The sequence below is a fragment of the Ciona robusta genome, chromosome 4 (genome assembly GCF_009617815.1).
Source record: "Ciona robusta chromosome 4, ASM961781v2".
Taxonomy (NCBI): domain Eukaryota; kingdom Metazoa; phylum Chordata; class Ascidiacea; order Phlebobranchia; family Cionidae; genus Ciona; species Ciona robusta.
In genome coordinates, this window is record NC_143238.1 from 3589285 (window position 1) to 3611012 (window position 21728).

Genomic DNA, 21728 nt, shown 5'->3' on the forward strand with positions numbered 1-21728 from the left:
TTAATAAGCAAAGTATTTTTGGAATCAATAAAACGGTCGCTTTACGAATTTACCATAAAAAAACAAAAGTGACGTGGGGTGTGTTTAGGCCCTTTAACTACTTTGTTGCCATCACGTCATTTCCGGCGCCGTGGTGTAGTGGTTGGTGCGCCTGCCTTTAACCCTGAGGTAATGGGTTCAAGGCTGCTACCATTGTGGGCGCATGTGTCCTTGAGCAAGACACTTAACGGCAATTGCTCCAACCCAGTGGTCACTAATGGGTTGTCTAAATTATCAGCCATACATAGAAAAAGAAACAATCCCCCCCAAAATAATAATTTTTGATTTAGCTTTGATTTAGCTGATATTGAAAGCTGTTTGGCTGATTTTTATTGACAATATGGGTAATTATAAAGCATTGGTAAAATTAACTCATGTATTCTAAATTAAACAAAGCTTTATTTTTGCAAGCAGTTTTTGTAACACGAGATGGCGTGTGCGATTCATATGAAAAAAGTTTTCTATGTTGTGAAAGACGCCGCTGTCTGGACAACAACCAACGCTACTGAGCTTAACATTGAGCACAGATTCTCATTTCAACTCACTTCGTTGACTCGAATTACGAAATTAACCGTAAGTAAAAACAAAATGCAGCGATTTTGGAATTTTTTTTAAGTGCAGTGCCAGTATGGAATATAAAATGTTGATAAAATATATAGATATCGTTCAAAGAATATTAAATAGAATGTTGGATATATTATTTTAACTGTGCATTAAAATAATGTCAAAATTATTCAACTTGTAGGGTATATCACAAAAAGTTATTCTAATTTGCATGTGCTATAAGGCTATTAAACAGATTTAGGGGGAGGGAGATTCTTTACTAGCACCCAGATTTATTTTCTTTCATGAGGTTGTATGTATTTAACATATTTATTTAACATTTAACACATAAGTAATAAGTTACATTTCATTCATTCATATATATGACTTAGGCTCTATTGCATATAATTTCAGCAAAACAAGTGTAGGGAGTATTATCGCACCTGTGTGAAGTTTAAGTTGGCTTGTTACTTTATTCAAACTAAAAATAGTTTTTATTGTGCTTTTCTTATAGAAAAAAAAATGGAAAAGAAAGTAATTTCTAAAAAAGCCCCTTGGTTTGACTATGCTAGTAAAGGAGCATTGGAGGATTTCTACACAATACAAGAAACATTAGGAAGGTTTTAAAATATTATCTTTTTATTTATTTTGGTTTATAACAAGTCAAATCAACAAAGGATTTAGATTTAACATACGCAATTAGTTAAAGTATTCATTAAAATAATTGTGCAAAATTGTTGGTTTTAAATGGTTTATAATATTTTATTGTTTTCAGATTTTTTAAGTAAACAAAATAAAAAAATATTTTAAAGTCATCGCAAAATTTTTTTTAAATGAAAACTCATGCTTATGTCTTTGTTTAAACACTGATACATTAAACTTTTCTTGACAGAGGTGCTAGCTCAGTTGTGAAGGTTGCGGAAAAAAATGGAACCGGTGAAAAATATGCTGTTAAAATTTTGAGCAAAAAGGTATTAGTTTAGGTTTTATTTTTATACCTATCTGTTAACTTGAATTTTTCCAATTAGGCTGAAAAGAAACTCGTGCAGACTGAGATTGGTATATTGCTTACGTTGTCTCATCCACACATTGTAAGTTTGTTGCTTATTATGAAAGAAGTTCTTCCTACTCTGCGCCATAGTGTTTTTACGCATGTCTCTAGAACACAGAATGTCTAGTCTTGATACTGCCACTATTTTGACGCATGTTTTCTTTGGCAAGACAAAAGACATTTATGGGAATTTCTCCAACCGAGTGGTCCCTATGGGTCCTTCAAAGTGTTTTTCATATACCTAAAACCATCCAAAAATATTTAATCAGAAATTTCCCAATGACAAAATCCAAATATAAAAAAATTGTACAATTTCAACTTTGGCTAAAATTATTTAAGTGATTAAAAAATTGTGTTTTTATTGCAGATCAAACTATTTGACATTTATGAATCTGGCACTAATGTCTACTTGGTTTTGGAAAGAGTCACTGGCGGAGAATTATTTGACAGGTTTCTTAAAATTTCAATATTAGATTTCAATCCAATATTGATTATTTATATTACCAATGTCTTGATTTTAGTTTTGGAATTTCAGATAATATTCTTGGCTACCAACTAAAGTTAGTCGGTCAGATTTTTAGTCAGCCGACTAAAATTTAGTCGGTGGTTTTTAACATTTAGTCGACCGACTAACAACTTACTGTGCATTACTTGTTACATAAGTTAATCAGTTAAAATCGGGCGACTAAATTTTAGTCGTTCAATTTAGGCTGCGACTAATTTAGTCGGTAGCAGAAAAAGCTAACCATGGTTTCATAATTCCGAATAACATGTCCTACAGTTTCTTCGACACCCCAACCATGACCTAGTTTGCATGGGGTTATATTTTCCAAAGTAAAACATAATTTTTACAGAATTGTTTCAAGAGGCTGGTACAGTGAAAGAGATGCTGCCCACGCCCTCAAACAAATTTTACAAGCAGTTTCGGTGAGAATTTTGTCATTTTTTGACAATTTTTCTTTTTTTAAGCCATTATTTTGTTTTTCTAGATTTACAGATAAACTGCATCTATTTAGTATTATAACTGCCATTTTAATCACTGAATTATTAATAAGGTGGGCTGCATTTACTCCAAGGTGCAGAGGTATTTGAATAATAGATAGCGTTATTTATCCCATTTGCTGGGAAATGCTCACAAATATTTTAAGGAATATGTTCCAGTTGCATCGGATTTAAGCTTCATAAAATAATCATTGAAATAGACCGCATGGACGCCTGCCATAATATGTTAAATCCGTCTAAGCCGTATCGCGAGGCTAAATATAGCATAAGTTCTATATTAACGGTATCGCTTATACTCTGTCCAAGAAAAGTAATAAATAATGAATAGTTAAAGGAATGTCGATTTGTGTAAGTCGGCGCGAACGAACTGGCATGTGATTGATGCAGACGCAAATAAGCGCCAGCTAATGCACCAATGGATGTAATTAATTATTTATGGCTGGCGGGGCGCTAAGGCCCAGGCGAATCAAACGCGTTCGCCGGACACTACAAAAATCATTAACACCCCTCATGGATCGATTTCCTTTACCGAAAAATCGGCAGAACCCTTACTATGCTGTATTCACACACAGTATCTCCACTCAAAAAATATCGTACATCGGGATCTGAAGCCGGAAAATTTGCTTTACGCTGATGAATCGGACAACTCGTCTCTCAAGGTAATTACGATTTTTCACTCCTGCTATTTTTACTACCATTATCAGCCGTCTATAGCAGTAAATCGATGTCAAAACACGAGGAGCATTACTCAGATGACTTAAACAGTGTGGGGTTACATTCAATTTGATTTAAACAATTAACACCGGTCTATGGAAGTCGTGACGATACGGTTTTGTAATTCTTTGAATTTTCTTTGTTTACTACCAAATGGGACGAGAAAACGGAATAAAAGGTGTTCCATATTTCCCCACCCTACTAACTTGTTCAAGTTAAAAACAGCAGAAGTACAGAATTTAATAAATAATAGCATAAACCTACTTAACAAACGACGTGTTTTTAGCAAAAAAAAACAACCTTCTTTTAATGTCGCGAGGATACGTTTATATGATTCTAAAAATATTCCTTATTTTAAAAATATTAGGACGATAGCAAAGTAAAAACATATACCATCTTACCCGGACCTAAAATATATAGTGAGTATGTGTCCTTGGGCAAGAACTTAATGTTTGCTCCAACCAAGTGGTCACTATTGGGTTGTCTAAATTATTAGCCATACAATTAAAAAAAAGAAAAAATCCCCCCAAAAAATAATTACCCACAAAGTAACATACATGGTAACTCGTAAGCTGCCACGAGGTGTTAAACCCGTGTTATAACGACTGTCGTTTTCCAGCCACGCGAGGATAAACCAAGTTACATTCATTCATTACATTCATAAAGGTCGCTGACTTCGGGTTGTCGAGGATCAAGGACAGCGACTTCATGAAGACTGTATGCGGAACACCGGGCTATGTCGCACCGGAGATACTGCTTGGAAGGCCGTACACTGAGGCCGTTGATATTTGGGCGATCGGTGTCATCGCTTATATCCTGTAAGTGTTCTGTTTGCCTCGTATAATAAATAGTGCTGCGGTGTGTGGCCGATTATCCGTTCGGTTTGTGTGCTTGGTGTTTGTGCGGTTATTACGATTATCGATTTTTACAATCAACAACAAATAAACTCCAGATTAATTTTATATCACGAAATTTAAGCGCAAATCAAAGTGACTTATTGTATATATTGTTTATTTTAAATATAGTATATAAAGTAGAGTATAGGGTAGGGGAAGATGGGACACGTTTTTATACTATTGTCTCGTCCCATTTAGTAATAAACAAAGAAGTTTAAAGAATAATAAAACCGTAACCTTACGACTCCCATGGACCGTTGTTAATTCTTTAAAACCCGATAAGGATATTATGTGCTAAAGGTGTCCCGTCTCCCCCCACCATATCATAATGTTCTGCCTCGGTTCAATGTATTTTACTGACCCATATACACAAACTAGTTTATTATTGTAGTTTGTGCGGATTTGAGCCTTTCCACGATGACAGAGGTGATCAAGCAATGTTTCAACGAATCCTTAAATGCGACTACAAGTTCGTTTCTCCATGTTGGGACGACATTTCACTCGGTGCTAAGGACTTAGTATGTCTGTATATACGTTACCATTGCAAAATATTTCGACTTCCTGATGTATTATGTTAATCTTTGTAAAAACATTTTTTTTCCGTGTTAGTATGGAGGGGAAGATGGGACACATTTTTATTCTATTTTCTCGTCCCATTAAGTAGTAAACAAAAACATCAAAGAATTATAAAACCGTATTCTCACGACTACCACAAACCGTTGTTAATTGTTATAAACACAATCAGGAAATTTGGATAGAATGTGCTAAAGGTGTCTTATTTCCCCCACCCTATAATATAATGTCGAAAACGTGGTCATGTACTTACTATATTTTCAAAAGGTAAAAAAGCTATTAGTGCTCAACCCGAAGCGACGTCTCACTGCTAAAGCTGCTCTTGAGCATCCGTGGGTGAAGGGGGAGGCAGCTAACTTTGTACATATGGACCGAACTATAGACAAGATTAAGTCTTACAACGCCAAGCGTAGGTTCTGGGTAAGTCGGCGTTGTTGCATTTTATCAAGGGAGCATTGGCGCTTGACGAAATTGCCAGTGGTTATTGAGGTTTGTAAATAAACTGTATTCGCCGAGGTTGACCCAAGCATATCGTGATGTACAATTAAATGAACTCACAAAAAATGCATTTCATAATATATAATAGTGTGATAGTAACTTTTGTTTAAGATGGCACATGTTTTCATTCTCTTTTATCGTATCTTTTGGTAGCAAACAAAGAATATTTACTGAATTGTATATCCGCGTCTTCACGACTATGTAAGAGCGTCGTTAAATTTGTTAAATGTAAAAAAACACGATCAAAAAATGTAATATATTATATGCTAACGGTCCATATCCTACTCAACAATGCTCTATACACGTACATCATATATTTCCGCCATTACGTCACGTTTCACTTTTCATTGTGATGTAACCGAAATGTCCGTGTAACTAACATAGTCCCAGCTTGATGCCAATCTTTCGCCCAGCCGTGCTTTTTATCGATCGGGTATCGAACCTGTACCATCGTTAACATCGTTGAGTGACGACGCGGGGAACGCTGTCCAACCGAGAGCTACTTGTCATACAGATGATTATGACAAGATTAAGCCAACGTTATTAGTCTTTGAAGCCGGGAGGTTTTAATAATATGAATTTTACGAAATAGTCAATAAGATTAATTTGACGCGGATGTGTACCAATTTGTTTTTTATATAGTAGGGTGGGGAGAGATGGGACAACTTTAGCTCATAGCTCATTTTTTTACAAAATATTTAATAGTGAAAAAAATACGGGACCACGGTGTCCATAATGTACGCGTGTGTTCGTCTCAATGGGAAGTTGCCCTTGGTCAACTTTCATCAATCAATCAATAGGTCAAACTCGTTTTAGCATAATCTTTTAATCAATGCGGTTACTCGCTCTTTACTTGCAATCCCCTTACACCGTGACCTACTTAACGTATTGAGTGCTTACATGCAATTATTTTACACACAGGCGACCGCGCAAACTGTGACCGCATTCAACAGAATCTGCAGTCCTTCCACCAGTACCGGCTCCAACGACGACGACGAGCAAACAGAAGACTAATTCTCTCTCTTACGCCCTTGGCGGTCGAATTGTATCACCCTCATAAACCTATTTGTTCCTCGCCCAAACTCGTTGTCATTTTTAATAAGTTTTTTTCTGCATCAGCACATTTTAAGTTATGCACACCACACTGTACCGTGTTCTCAATAAGCGTAGCAGTATTTATTACAGCTACATCTCATTCCTTTTCCTCAAATTGAACTAAAATCCAATTTTGTTTTATTTTATGCACATATATTTAAAGCACGAGATTACAAGAAGCAAATTATATTTCTTTTATATTGATTATACACGTACGAATGTCACATTATAAAGTTTATGTTTGTTTATCAGGATTTCTTTGCATCGTTTTTTATGTAATCTTTTTTAACCCGTCGAAGTATGTCGCCATTTTCGATTGTTGTACTAATGTGTTCCTTGTTTATACTTTGTTCAAACCATGTGATATAGTAATAAAATTGTGTCTTCAAAAAGTAATTATTTTTTGCATCTTGCCTAGCGTTTTGTTTTACATCTATATGGTATAGTAGACGTACTTCTATAGTAGATTATTCTAGTCGAGCATATGGTGTTTCTTTGCTAAGTAAGTCGGGGACTTTGTGAGAAGGCAATTTACCGACTGCCCACATAGTTTTAAAATCTGGAGAAGGCAGTTTACCGAATGCCTACATAGTGTTAAAATCGGGTAACACTAAAAGAGGGAAAAGGGAAAACAGGGAAAAGAGGGAAATCAACACTAAAAGAGGGAAATAGGGAAAAGAGGGAAAAAGGGAAAACTTGCATTCCTAAAAGAGGGGAAAAGGAAAAGAGGGAAAACAGGGAAATGCTGTTTAGTAAAAAAACAAGATTTTTTTTTATTTACTTAACTTTAATAATTATAAAAAAGGGAACAGCAGAAAATCAATACTAACATGTAAGGGAAAAGATGAAAAATAAAGAAAAGAGGGAAAAGAAAGGGAAAAGAGGGAAAACAACACTAAAAGAGGGAAAGAGGGAAAACAGGCGAAAACAGGGAAAAGAGGGAAATAGGGAAAAGAGGGGAAACTGGGAAAAGAGGGAAGACAGTTTTCCCCTCTTTTTCCTGTTTCCTTATTTTTCATCTTTTAGAGGGGAAAACAAGAGGGAAAAAAGGGGAAACTGTCTTCCCTCTTTCCCCTGTCTTCCCTCTTATCGCCTGTTTTCCCCTCTTTTCCCTGTTTCCCCTCTTTTCCCTGTTTCCCTCTTTTCCCGATTTCCCTCTTTTCCCGATTTCCCTCTTTTAGTGTTGTTTTCCCTATTTTCGCCTGTTTTCCCTCTTTCCCTGTTTTCCCTCTTTTCTCTCTTTTCCCTGTTTTCCCTGTTTTCGCCTGTTTTCCCCTGTCTTCCCTCTTTTCCTTGTTTTCCCTCTTTTCCCTGTTTTTCCCTCTTTTCTTTATTTTTCATCTTTTCCCTTGCATGTTAGTATTGATTTTCTGCTGTTCCCTTTTTTATAATTATCAAAGTTAAGTAAATAAAATAAAATATAAAAAAATCTCGCTTTTTTACTAAACAACATTTCCCTGTTTTCCCTCTTTTCCTTTTCCCCTCTTTTAGAAATGCAAGTTTTCCCTCTTTTCCCTATTTCCCTCTTTTAGTGTTGATTTCCCTCCTTTCCCTGTTTTCCCTTTTCCCTCTTTTAGTGTTACCCTTAAAATCTGGGGAAGGCAGTTTACTAGTGTTAAAATCTGGAGAAGGCAGTTTACCGAATGCCTACATTGTGTTAAAATCTGGAGAAGGCAGTTTACCGAATGCCTACATAGTGTTAAAATCAGAAGAAGGCAGTTTACCGAGTGCCTACATAATGTTAAAATCTGGAGAAGGCAGTTTACCGAATGCCTACAGTGTTAGTTGCCCATTTATTGCTATATAGTAGGGTGGAGAAAGACGGACATGTTTGTCGGGTGTATAAGAATATACTCGTGTCACAATTGCTATATCATTAAATGGGGGTGGTTGGTGGTTTCATACTGTCACGACGTCCATAGCCCGTTGTTAATTGCTTAAAACACGATTGGGATACTTGAATATGCTTTGAATATTAAGGTGTCCCATCTTCCCCGACCCTACTACATCATTAAATGGGGGGTCCGTCAAAGAAAATTAAAACTACGCCTCGTCTGACGAGTGTCGCCCATCCCAGCCCCTACAATCACATTCTGAGGCAGACGGCGCTTCTGATGGGACAAATATACAAACTCGGCTTTCGGTAGGTAGCGACACAACACCGTTCATCTACATACAACAGAGGCGAAGCGGAACTACCCCGCTTTGATAACAGGCAGTGCCGTGGAAACGCCGTTGTATGGCTTTGGTAATTCAAAAGTTATAAGTCAGTTCAAAAAGCTCATTTAATACATTAGCAATATTAGTTCAAATTACTTAATGTTTTTTGATTGCAGACTGCTGTTATACGTTGTCAGAAATATTGCCTGCTTTTTCTTAGCCCATCTTATAATTGATTTCATCGGATCCCTAGGCCTTCTACATTCGCTGGAGAATATTCAATTCAAGATCAATTATGGCAAGCATTAGTGATATAATTGCCTAATTAAAATCTAAATTCAAGGCATATATTAAACTGAATCCGTTTTTGTCTAGGCGACAGTGCAAGTTTTATTGTCAAACGGGAACCAAGCTTTAGAAGATGAAAAGTTACAAGAGGCAATTGATTTTTATTCTAAGGTAATCTTATTTGCTTTAAGATTAATATTGGTAAAATATGAAACCTAATTTGTATATTGTAAATATAATTTAAACTAATATGCCAACATTTTGGATTATGATATATTATAGCCTACATGTAGGCTAGGCCTATATTTAATTTGTTACCTTTATGCTTTATAATTTATTTCCTATATATTATAGGGAATTGAGCAAGATACTTCAAAAGCAAAGTCCCATCTTCTATATGAAGGTAGATCCCATGCTTATGCGAATAATAAGGAACATACTAAAGCCAAGGATGATGCAATTGAAGTGATCAAATTAAAGCCAGAATGGGGAATGGTTGGTGTTCGATTTTTGGCACATTTTTGTCTAATCTTATATTTGTGTATTAAGTAGTTAACGTGGCTGGCTGCCTGGCTCTAGCTTAAAGTTATAGGCTTGTTGCTTGAGAGTGCTTCCATTGCAGTATTGTCTTTGGTCAAGTTACTTAACTGCAATTGCTCCACCCAACTGGTCCCCTATTGATGTCAGTTATACATCACAAAAAAACACCCCCAAAAAATTACCCATTAAGTTGCATGCTTGGGTGGTAAAGATTTGTATCAAAGAAAATTAATTCTAGGACTTTATTGTTTTGTGTTACATCTAACTATTGTATTAGTCTGAGCAGTCTCAAATCCACCTACACAATTAAACAATCAACATAGAGTGGCAATAGACTAAGCAGTATGCTACCGGAAATTAACACTGTGTATGGAACTACAAATAGAAAACAACACTATAATACACATAGGCACCTAATTTAATAAATGTAAGGGAGATAGTGATACTTAGACTGTGGTATACACTCTAGTGAAATTATTCCAATACCATTTAAAGTTGGTTGTAATATTTACTTATCCCTGAATTTAACACCTAATTACATTGTGTACTACATACTACTGTTGTGTAATAGATAATCTTATAAAACTGTGATTTTGACTGCAGGGTTACTACAGAAAAGGGATTGCACTTGAGGGACTTGAGAATTATGCAGAAGCAATGGAAGCATATGATGAGGGGTTGAAACAGGACTCGATGAATGAAGACTTGAAAACGGCAAGCAAAGAATGCAGTGCAAAGTTAGCTAGTAAGTAAATATGCTATTTCCTGATAAATAAAAGCTTAATTTGTTAATGTCCAACCTAGTGTTTCTTGAACTTTCTGTGCAAATGCCAACAAAACTTTACATTATTTTTTTTAAGAAAATTTTTCTAGATAAAAAATGAAATTATAAGCAGAAATACTTAAACAGATTACCCAATGTCTGTATCCTGCTTGCAACCATGACAAATATTAGTAAAGCTGTGCTCGTATCGTTAACTTATTTGAAAATACTATTTTTTACAGTGCTGTTAACATTTTACAACATTTCTTATGTCATAAAAAAAGACAAACAATTAATTTTCTGACAGTTTTTCAAAAAGTTTTTGAAGTTTAAAATCCATCAGAAAATTTAGATTTGTTTATTATAGTTTCTTGTTTTTATTTTATCTTGGACAGATATTCTACCAAATCCCTTTTCGGAACTCAAAGAAATTGTCTCGGAGTTGAAAGCCCACAAGGACACCAAAGATTATTTTAAGCAACCATGGTATGAAGAAATGCTCAAGAACTTGAGTGAGGATCCAAGAAAACTTACAGAGTAAGATTTTTTAAATATTTTAATAAATGAATGATTTTTAAAAAGTGTAGCAATGTTCTTTTCATATAAAAGTGACTACAAATACACATTGTGAGCAATTATTTTTGTTGTTTTGCATTTTAGTTGACCATTTTGACAACTCGTTTTTGACTACTAGGGAAGCAATCAAATTTAACTATCTTAGGACTTACAATGATAGCAATCTTATGGGTTGTATAGTTCTTAGCTATACATTAAAAAGTATTCAAATTCTAAAAAATAATCACCTACAATTGCCACAAAGTTATATATGTGGTAACTAGGTCAAGCGGGACAAGGTTAGTAAAACAGAATGTACATGCTTTAACGACTTTTATTGCCCCACAATAGGAGGATAAAAAGTTTACATTCATTTAAACCCTGTATCTTTAGGATAAAACTGTTTTAACAACAGTGTTAATTTGACAGGTATGTTCAAAAGCCTGAGATGCAAAAAACACTAAGTGCTTTGCTTGGGTTTGATTTGATGGCGGAAAATGATGAGAATACACCTGGACCAAGTGGCTTGGCTATAGCTGGAACATCGCAGTAAAGAATCTATAAGTACTGCTGTGACTTAGTGACTAATTATGTCAATATATTCTTCAATATCCGCTGTATATTTCTTATTATCTGTAAAATGTGCTCTTAACTTTTCTAAACTTTTACCACTTTTTATAGTTCACACAATAAGTTCAGAAAGGTTTATATTTCGTGCACTTTTTATTCAAATTTTTTTCTTCACTTTTGGTGTGTAACACTTTTTCTGTGATTAAGGTTATGGATTTAGTATATGTTGTATGCCTATGCATTAATTGTCATATTTCATGCAACCGTGATTTGATTCCTGTATTGATGTCCTTCTTCCAACAGATTTTGTTTGTTGTGAATTTAAATTTGTTAAATAAATTCGGAATGCAAAGTTCTTTTTATTTTATTTACAAATTACTAGCGATTGAATAAACATGAAACTATTAGTAATGTGTGAACAGAATTTAAATGAACAATGTTAAAAATATAAGTAGCATTTGAATATAAAATGCATTACGTTATGCAAAAGTCGTAAATAAATACCGCTTCAAAAAATTACAACGTCATAATCAAACAGTCTAGCGTTGTCGTTTGTTTTGGCAGATCAGTGTCTGTAAAGTGGTACAGGTCTTGCTTGATAAAAATGCGGCCTATGGTGCCTGCTCCTGCTTCAAGAACTTACAACCTCTACGTCAATGAAGTTTTTCAAATCCTTTACTTGTTTTGCATCAACGTCAACCAGAATTGATTTTTTTCCGACTTTTTTTGGTTGAATGGGAAAAGAGAATTGAGCTGTACCACCAGCTACAACATTACGACTGCAAAAAATTATTGTATCAGTTACATAATACACTTTTTATAGGTGGATTCACTGTATTAATTGGCAAATATTGATTTTATTTTAAATGCTTCGGTACAATGTGTTTGCATAATAGGCAAGTTGCTACTGGAGCACCGGCACTGACCAAAATAGTGAGCCTAAATAAAAAATATTAACCAAAAACGATCAGATGAATAGCCTGTTGTCTCAAATTAGAAGTAAACAAATGTGTTTAAATAACCAAGTTAATCAACACTTGCTAACAGAACAATTTATTGAGCACAGTATTGGTCATATATTTGGATCTTTCAGTGAGAACAGTAAAAAAAATAATTGTACAGAATTTCTACAACAATGAAACAATGAAAAATTTAAACCATGAAGAATATACTTTAGTTTCCGTGTAAGAGGTTCGCTCAGTCCAGGCCCTTCTAAAGTAACTACAACGTTTGTGAGTCTTGTTGGCAGTGGATTCGAGAAGTTCACCAAAACCTGATATTCTTTATTGATTTGTAGGGTGTTTTCTACCTGTATTGTAATACACAGTTTGATAAACCTTCTTGGTATCAAATGGTGATGTATGCTATTGGACCTGAAAAGCACCTGGGACGACACTGGTGCAAATATAAGTAGTGATAGTTCAAAAACAATAACTTGAATAAAAAAAAATTTTAAGACTCTGCTCAGTAAGTATACATCTAAAAATAGCAAAAACAGGGGTGTACACAAATTATAAAGTTTGAATTCAGTTGCCTTTAAGAGTTTAGTCAGCCAATTACCCTCTTTTAGACCTCTTTGAGCCCTTCACTAAATCAATTTATCATAGGCTTATCGCAACAAAATTTTTAACCGTTGTTACCTTTTTTATATAAAATATTTAATAGGTGTATTAATTAACCAAATTGTATATCAAGTCTATAACTAATACACCATTGACTACGAGACCTGTATATCTATTGCTTCCTTGTTGTCAAGTCGAAACTCATAGCTATCAGCAAACATCTTGCCAGTCTCTTTCACTTTGACAACAGCTGAGAGTCGTAAAGAATTGAGATCGACAAGTTTGCCGTTGTAGTCACTAAACATTACATTGAAGTCACGGGAGACAGCTGAAATTTGGTTTTGTTGATTATTTTATTTTTTAATGTAATTTGACCTTAGTGTGGCTTGTGTTTTGGATTTCACCCATAGCAAAACTTTTTTAATTAATTTTACTATAGCATGAATTCTCCAACTTTTAGAGTTAGGACAAACTTGGATCATTTGGAGCTATTTGCGCAACACTAAATTTTAAAAACTTTAAAATTTGCAGTTTTAAATCACATATGCCAAAACTTTAAAACAAAGAATATGGTAATTAGTGTTCACACTACACTTTATTGCTATGGCATGCAGTGTAGAACCTATAGCTATACCATACACATTGTGCAAAATTAAATTTTAGTTTTTTAAAAGTCAGTGCAGAGTTATTTAAACACCTCACACGGACTTTTGGACCTACTTGAATTTGTATCAACAGGAATAGCAGAAAATCGCTGTCTTTTGATGAACCTTCTCTTTTCACCAGTGTATAATGTTGAGTGCAGAACGGCAGAAATATCGACTGTCACTTTTTCGGCAGAATCGTTCTGTGCTGTGATCACGATAGCAAAACCATCCCCATTTCGTATGTTAGGTGCAGTAGAGAAATCTAGAGCAAATTAAAGTACCTTAATTTTAACAACGTATTCTATTGATAATTTCTTTCTCTTTGCTGTTTTAATTAAATTGGTCTTTGTGGTCGTATGGAAAGAAATAAATATAAAAAATTGTTTTTTTTTGTTCTTTGTTTTATATGTACAGAGACGGTTTGTAATGTGTCAAGTGGTAGTAGGTAAAAGAAAACCCAACCCTGTCGTGTTTGAAATTCAATCTTATATTCAAACAATGACCCATTGAACAACTAGCCTACAACAACAATACAATAGAAAATACTTGTAAAAATACGAAAAGTGAACGAGTAGTCCGCAAATGGCATCAAAACCACTATAACTGCATTAACGCAACAATACTTAACCACAGGTTCCATGGCGAGCATCACCGTCAAACTTTACCCATAAAGATAGAATATAACACCATAACAGACTCATGACCCACCAATGCTAACCCCTTTTCCTTCTTCTTCTACCGAAAGGAAACCAGCCTGGTATTCTGGTAAAGTTCCGAATGCATACGCTTTTTTAAAAGCCTCTCTTTCTTCGGCACTATCTTCAGTGTATTTGTACAAGTTCGTTACATCCAGTCTATCGTCGGTACCCACAGACTTTGTGCTGATGTATTTACCAACAGATTTTGGAAACCTCGATCCAAGGGCTGTATAGAAATATTATTTAAAAACATTATCAATTAATTTGTGACAACATATAGAATCTCTGGCACAAAGACATTTATTTGCAAAGTTTCACATCAGATTAATAGTCACACAGATACTCACTTTCAATTACATATTCTCCTCCTTCATCTTGCTTTACTATCCAATTTGTGCGATCTGAATTTACCTCAGCGAACACAAAAGCTGTTTCAAAACCCAAGTATACTTCCCCTGTTACAAAATATATATTGGTAAATACAACATAAGTGGTGTATGATTTTTGAGCTGAAATATCAGTATATAAAAGTATGTTGTCATTAGACAAAAGATAGGTGCAGCTACTGGTTTTAATATGAATTTATAACAACGCAAACTCTTAACCACATTTCGACATTTGTGTTAACCACAAGGAAAAATTTTACTATGCGCTTGCAATTAAAATCTTTGAAGACCTTCCTGGCTAAAAGAAGGTTTATTAGCTTTAAGCAATAACAAAGGAGCTGATTTAGAATTACGATATGCCTGGCAACAACACCTTATTGACTTTATTAGCGTAAAATATTGTTACCGTTTTTAATAGCAGTGAGAGGGGCCGGTCCAGTTTGATAAAGTCCAAGACTTATTTCTTGTGGAGTTGCATCCACTGCTTGCCAACCGTCGTAACCAGTTGGAAGATCGCCTCGTTTCATCCAACATTCGTTCCAAACATGAAAGTTCCTGTAAATTAAAATAGATTGCTTATAACAAACTGATTGACAGTTATAAGAAATGTGTAGTACTGTGGGGGTAAGATGGATAGCGATAGCACATAATATCCAATACTTTCTAACCGTATTTTTAACTAATAAAACACTCATTTTAAGTGTATGGTGAAAGGATATAGTAATATAATTCTGTAGTTTTGTTTTCAGTACTAAATGAGACGAAAAAGAATATGAAAAAACGGACCATCTTACCCCAACCTACTATATTTAGTTGTGTTTTCTGCATAAAGTATATTCCCATACTACGAAATGTAAAGCCAATGCTTGTTTTACAAAACTTTTAATAAACACTATGGACTGTAGTAAATATAGTTTAGGTGACAAGTTGAATCTGGGCTTGGTCCTGTATCAACACAGACTTAATGATAAACGACATTCTAATCTCACATAATTACGTTTGTATACACTGCTAGCCATTATGTTGACATGTGCATACCCCATAGTAAAATAAAAAAAAGGAGCGAAAGATGAATAAAAATATTTCAGACACCAAGACCAATTTATCCTATGTTACAGATTTCGTGTACGACCATGTCCTTATATATATATAGTAGACACACAAAAAGCTACAGTAAGGTGGGGTAGGGTGGGACAAGTTTTTATTATTTTTTCTTAGCCCAACCGTAGCCAGGCGACTCTAAAAGAGCGTTGTTAATTGTTTAAAACAAGATCGGAAAATAAGGAATTTAAGTACTATTGGTATCCTATCTTACCCCACGGCGTTATATATAGTAGGGTGGGGGAAGATGGTACACCTTTAGCTCATAATATCCAAATATCCTGATCGTTTTTTAAACAATAACTAACGCTCTATGGAAGTCGTGAGAATATTGTTGTATAATTATTTGCATTTTCTTTGTTTACTACCAAATGGGACGGGAAATTAGAACAAAAGGGTGTTCCATCTCCCCTCACCCTACTATATCTATATTTGTGCTTTAATTTACTTTACCAGACACTGTCTCCACCGAGATTAATTTCTTCTCCGCTCTCGTCAACGTAATTATCAATCGTCATACTGCCCTCTGTGTCGTGTGCTGAGGCAAAGTTCGTGACGCTTCTTGTTGGTATTCCTAAGCAAGAAAAACTGTTCAACCTTGTCCAAAATAAGCAACTGTTTGTAACTTTCCATGGCTGTCATTTTGTACAAAATAAGGGGAAATCAAATACAAGAAAAGCAATAGTAAATTGCTACACCAACAAACGGTTGAGTTATAGGTTCAAAACGTGTATATACCTAAGCTCCGTAGTACTGTTGTAACAAGACCAGAGAAAACCCAACACTGTCCATACGATACAGGCTTCCCCGTGTTGTAGTACTGCTGTAATATCTCCACACTTCCGTTCCATTTGGTAGGGGATACTCCGCCCGAATAGTCGCCGGACCAATTCCCGACCAAGACACCGTCATCGTCTTGAGCGTTTACCTTTATTCGTATTACATATTTATTTATCACCAAAAGATTTTTAAAACCACACTGCTATTAACAGAATTACAGGCACAGAAACTATTCAGCTGAAACACTTCGTTTTCCCCAAAAGATATCGACCATGATATGCAGCAAGAAATTCGGCTAGTATTTAACTGTCAATTGGTAATATATATTGTCAGAATTTGATCATTTTCTAACTTTGTTTACTCTGTTGCTGCATAGCTTATAGAAGCGTATTATAGGCTGGTTATTTTTATCACATGCCATACATACCATTGCTGATACAGCTCTAGAAATCCAAACTGGGTCGCCCCGCTTTTGAATCCACTTGTTCGGTTTCTCTTTTGCTCGCTTGTCTTTATCAAGCAGAAGCAATGAACATTCCAAAATATTTTCCTCAAACTAAAACAATTTTTTAGCAGTAAATATAGGCGCCTCGTATAATCATATTAACATTTCGTGTTTCTTATGCAACGAATCAAACGTCAGTACTCCTGGGCGCCTGTGCTATGGAAAAGCATTGTGTAATAAACACTTAATTCAACCCAGTGGTCACTAATTGGCTGTACAATTTTTCAGTCATATAACAAAATAAAAATAATCACCCTCTAAATCGGCAATTTAGTTTAGAAACTTTTTAGCGGCCACGAGTTATGAAAATACTGTGAAATACATTACTTATGTTATGCGATAGGCTACACTCGTATAGTAGGATGGGGGAAGACGGGTCACTTTCAGCACATAGTGTTCAAATAACCTGATCGTGTTTAAACAATTAACAACGGTCTATGGGAGTCGTGGAGATACGGTTTTATAATTCTTTGAATGTGTCCCATATTTCCCCACCCGACTACATAATAATATAATGAAGTTTCTAAGCAAGTGACATCACCTGGCCAAAATTCCACTTTTTTCCACTGATTCGAACCTTTGAACCTCTGTATACTATCCCAAGATCATTCAAACAATATTCTTCACGTTCAGCCTCGTTTTCCATGTACACTGAGTCCACTAAAACAGAAAAATAAAGGAAATTGAACTCCAAACGTACCAAGCAATGAACACGTACAAGTGAAACTAATTGATTCGCTTGGCTGTAAGTAAAAAAACAAATGTATTGATTAACTAACATTTCGACCAAGGATTGAAAAGAATTGCCAACTCCGGTTCATTGTCACGTGTTGTAACTGATTCCCCACTTTCTAGTTGGCTGGTGAATTCAACCACTGACTTGTATCTGGTGAAATAGAAAAAAAAACGCTTAGTAAGAACAACATATAGTACTGTGGGGGAAGATGAGACACCTTTAGTACATTATATCCAAATATCCTGATCGTGTTTTAAACAATTAACAGCACTCTTTGGAAGTTGTGAGAACAAGGTTTTCTAACTCTTTGAGTGTTTTTTGTTTGACACCAAATGAGACAAAAATAGAATGAAAACGTGTTCCATCTTCTCCCACCCTACTATATGACGATTATAGGAACTAATGGGCGTCAAGTGTAATAAAAAGATTGATGAGAACACATAGGGCCACTTATATAAACACGAACGATTTTTGGGACCTATGTACGTGCCCAACAATAACAGTTATTCAGTAAAAAAAACACAAGGGCCTCTTAGGTAAATAAGTAAAAATAAAATTTAGCTACTCACTTGCCGACCAACGCTTTAGGTGGAATGTTCACTGTAAACGTGACCAAGAACGTTTCATCTTCTTCGTGAGTTATAACCATTCCCCACTTTGTTGGGTCAAGTGTAGCAACCAGTGGACAGCGAACTTTAGTTTCGTTCATCAACTGTGAACCCGTACCTGCATTTACATATCACATTGTAATTCTCTGTTAAATTTACACAACTTTGGTTTATTAACTTTTTTTATTGTATAGTAGTTTATTGTATAATAGGTAAAATGGTTCATACTTTCATTCTCTATTATCGACCTATTTTGTATTAAACAAAGATATTTTCAGAATTTCCTTACGATTCTAAAAGAATGTGGTTAATTGGTTAAAACAGTAGGAAATATGCGATATTATGTTGTTTTAACGGTAACCCATCTTACCCCACAGTACTACATTATTTTGTTTGATGTCAAAATCTACAAATTAACGAACACAGTCAATATACCTAAGCTGAGTTCCAGTACTACCCGATCTGCTGTTTTGTGGAATTTTCGCTGGAATTTCATTTTCATCGTGAAGGTCTGGGCTCGGCGTAAAATCAAATATTTCGCAGAGTATTCGGTGGTGTGGTGGGCGGAGGCATTTTCTGATGACATCCAGTCGCAGTCCACCGTTTTCAGCTGCAGACCTTCGACTAAAAGCACGTAGCACAGTTAAAATAACGCAGCAAGGCTAATGAGTAACCGTCCGTGCGAATAGTTGGCATAGTTTGGTAAATATCAAGACGTAATGATGAAAAAAACGCCCCATATAATATAGTAGGGTGGGAGATATAAGACTCCTTATCATATTATTTTCTGGTCCCATTTGGTAGTAAACAAAGAAAATTCAAAGAATTATAAAACCGTATCCTCATGACTCCCATACAAACCGTTGTTAATTGGCTAAAACGCGATTAGGATATTCGGATATTATGTGCTAAAAATGACCTATCTTTCCCCACTCTAATATACATTACATACACATACAAGTATTTGAAATTCAGTTAGAACATAAGTGTTTATATGAACTAACCGTTCGCTGCTATGCTACCAGAGGAAAAGCAACAAAAACAACTTAAACATGATTTTCGTTTTCTTCTACGTTTGTTAGTGTTTACTTGCTGCTGTTGTTGTTGTTGTTGCATGGTGCTTTTATATAGTTTACCATTTAACTACAAGCTTTTGGTCCTATTCTACTTCTGACTCGTACAAAACACATATAAAGTAAAGCGAATAAATTCTTCCATTATGTGGTCTACAGACGCTTTGGTCAAAATAGGTAACTTGATCCAGCATTTACAACTGGTATTGTACTGTGTGTCTGTATAATATAAAATCCGTTCACTCAGATGTTTGACGCAATTTGTTTTTCAACGAGAAAGTTGTTATTATAGTCATGAATGGAAGTCTCAAATGAATGAAGTGTAGCCACACGCAATGGCAGTAGAGCTTTCATGAAAGAGGTCTGTGACGCAAGTCATGTGAAAAAACAGGCCTTGCGTATTACGCAAGACTTCTTTCTAAAGAAAGCATGACAGAATTAAATATTTCGTCAACATTCGGATGCTTTAGCATTTAGCAATAATGAGACCAAACAATAAAGTATTGAAATATACAAATTGAATTTTGAGAGGCAACAAACACACACAATAGCGCAATTTATGCAGAACGCCCAATTCTTTATAGCTTATATGCTTCTGTATGAAATTGCATCCCAATTGTGTTATTTTATGATCATGTTTGATAATATTTTACTGCTCAAATTTTAACCAAACTGATTCTCATAAAACAGTTTATGATCGTATTAAATCAATGTATTGGGATACATATTCGTTAGATTTTTGCGGGACAACGCTCGAATTGAGAGATGCCATATAAGAAAATGCGTGTGTTGCAACAATAGTTATCATAATCGGGACGTTTTACCTCAAAAAGAAGAATTTTTTTTTAGGTTGCTTAAGTTGAAAAGAAAGACGTCTAAAAGTTTTCACACCTGCTTACTTTAACAGGGTTATATAACGAATCTTTTAATTGTATGGACGTACAATATAACGTTTAGACTTAAAGCAATAAAATAGTTTCGCCCGTAAACAATCCAATAACAAATGGCGAATAGTCCCCGCTGTGTTTAATATAAACCAATTTCAAAATATGCGGAAATATATTGTATGGGGTGGGAGAAGATGGGACACCTTCCTATTGTATATTCGCATTCTATTTGGTAGTAAACAAAGTACATTTGCTCATTTATGAAACAGCACCCCTCTATAGATCGTTGTTTATTGTTTAAAACACGATCAGGATATTTGGATATTATGCTACAGGTGTCCCGTGTTGCCCCACAGTAATATACCTATTTCAAATTTTACACAACATTTTTTTTATACCCATTTCCAATTTTACACAACATTTAACTTTTTCCTATTTAATAAAGTTTCACCGAATATGTTATTTTAAAGTTGATCGCAATACGCAAAATGTTACCTGGTTTTGGTTCTTCCGGTGCTCCTATGCATTGACATTTCTTTAGGCGGCCAAAGAACGACATGACTTTAGTTTCAGCAAACAAAACTACGCTACTGCAGAATTAGCACTTGTGTGATAACTAATCTAATCAAGAACAGATGCGGGGCTAGTTGCCTGTAAGTTGCAAGTAATAATAGAGATGAAGTAATCTTGCTTGGATTATGGCATGCAGTCGCGTACCACAACAGTTACGAGCCCGAAATAAAACCATTAATAATAGCGGTATATACCGTGGCAGTTCGTGACCTATACCTGTCAAGCTAAATCATTATCGTTTTCGTGTACTATTTGCCTGAGGGGTATCATTTAATGCTGGTCTATAATGTATAGGCTTAACATGCACTTTCTATTCTGGTAAAGCAATATATATTTAAAGTTTAAAATATCCTTGCCTATCTAGTCTTTATTTACTTGTATACCCAGGTATTATTTAAGTTTATTACGATTTTCACTCGAATAAAAACTGCATATTGAAATCAGACGATCCGGCGTTTTGAATTGCTTTTAATGCAATCTTGATAAAATAGTTTTCTCTGCCTGGGGCTCTGTGTTTAATATGAAATACTGCAGTGTATTGTCCATTTAAAGTGCTACACATCGTTGCAATCGCAATACAAACTTAATACTACATCTCAACTCTAGCTACAAAACACCCCGCCTTGGCCGTTACAACCACAAGCATATAACAACACTGAACTGCGACGCATTCATGTGTACGATCTAACCCCTCGTCTCGTCTATTTTACAATCTTACGGTTCGTGGCGTTACGCTTGCTGCACCGCCGGCATTCGGCGTTTTACGGTTGTTGATACCATTTTTGACCGAAAACGTAACTAAACTTTGCTATATCGCTGTAACTACGTTATACCAGCTGTATAAAACTATTAAAAAATACTTTTACGCTTACATAATTACTTTTA

General features: G+C 35.1%; 3 protein-coding genes across 6 annotated transcripts; 2 read left to right on the forward strand and 1 right to left on the reverse strand.

Moving 5' to 3' along the window:
- Nucleotides 1-453: 453 nt before the first annotated feature.
- LOC149736726 (calcium/calmodulin-dependent protein kinase type IV-like) lies at nt 454-6807 on the forward strand. Of its 2 annotated transcripts, none has more exons than XM_089876411.1 (11): nt 454-616; nt 1097-1202; nt 1475-1553; nt 1611-1673; nt 2001-2083; nt 2488-2560; nt 3208-3294; nt 4016-4167; nt 4637-4763; nt 5086-5238; nt 6238-6807. In XM_089876411.1, the coding sequence occupies exons 1-11, from the start codon at nt 469-471 to the stop codon at nt 6328-6330; spliced, it is 1164 nt and encodes a 387-aa protein (XP_089732537.1). In that variant the 5' UTR covers nt 454-468; the 3' UTR covers nt 6331-6807. The 2 variants fall into 2 exon arrangements, with proteins under 2 accessions (XP_089732537.1, XP_089732536.1); XM_089876410.1 differs by having other exon boundaries at nt 481-612.
- Nucleotides 6808-8653: 1846 nt separating this feature from the next.
- On the forward strand, nt 8654-11642 carry LOC149736727 (stress-induced-phosphoprotein 1-like). The gene is made up of 6 exons (XM_089876417.1): nt 8654-8869; nt 8947-9030; nt 9214-9354; nt 10003-10144; nt 10558-10699; nt 11147-11642. The coding sequence occupies exons 1-6, from the start codon at nt 8867-8869 to the stop codon at nt 11268-11270; spliced, it is 636 nt and encodes a 211-aa protein (XP_089732543.1). The 5' UTR covers nt 8654-8866; the 3' UTR covers nt 11271-11642.
- Nucleotides 11636-20950, reverse strand: LOC149736728 (protein-glutamine gamma-glutamyltransferase K-like). 3 transcript variants are annotated; one of them, XM_089876361.1, is made up of 15 exons: nt 20766-20950; nt 18746-18934; nt 18272-18428; nt 17746-17852; nt 17508-17626; nt 16889-17017; nt 16420-16609; nt 16135-16255; nt 14987-15135; nt 14542-14649; nt 14205-14420; nt 13570-13758; nt 13014-13177; nt 12460-12596; nt 11636-12066 (listed from the first exon to the last, which is right to left on the reverse strand). In XM_089876361.1, exons 1-15 carry the CDS (start codon nt 20827-20829, stop codon nt 11919-11921), a joined length of 2187 nt encoding a protein of 728 aa, XP_089732487.1. In that variant the 5' UTR covers nt 20830-20950; the 3' UTR covers nt 11636-11918. The 3 variants fall into 3 exon arrangements, with proteins under 3 accessions (XP_089732487.1, XP_089732488.1, XP_089732486.1); XM_089876362.1 differs by lacking the exon at nt 20766-20950 and adding an exon at nt 19315-19493 and having other exon boundaries at nt 12446-12596; XM_089876360.1 differs by lacking the exon at nt 20766-20950 and adding an exon at nt 19315-19491.
- Nucleotides 20951-21728: the final 778 nt, after the last annotated feature.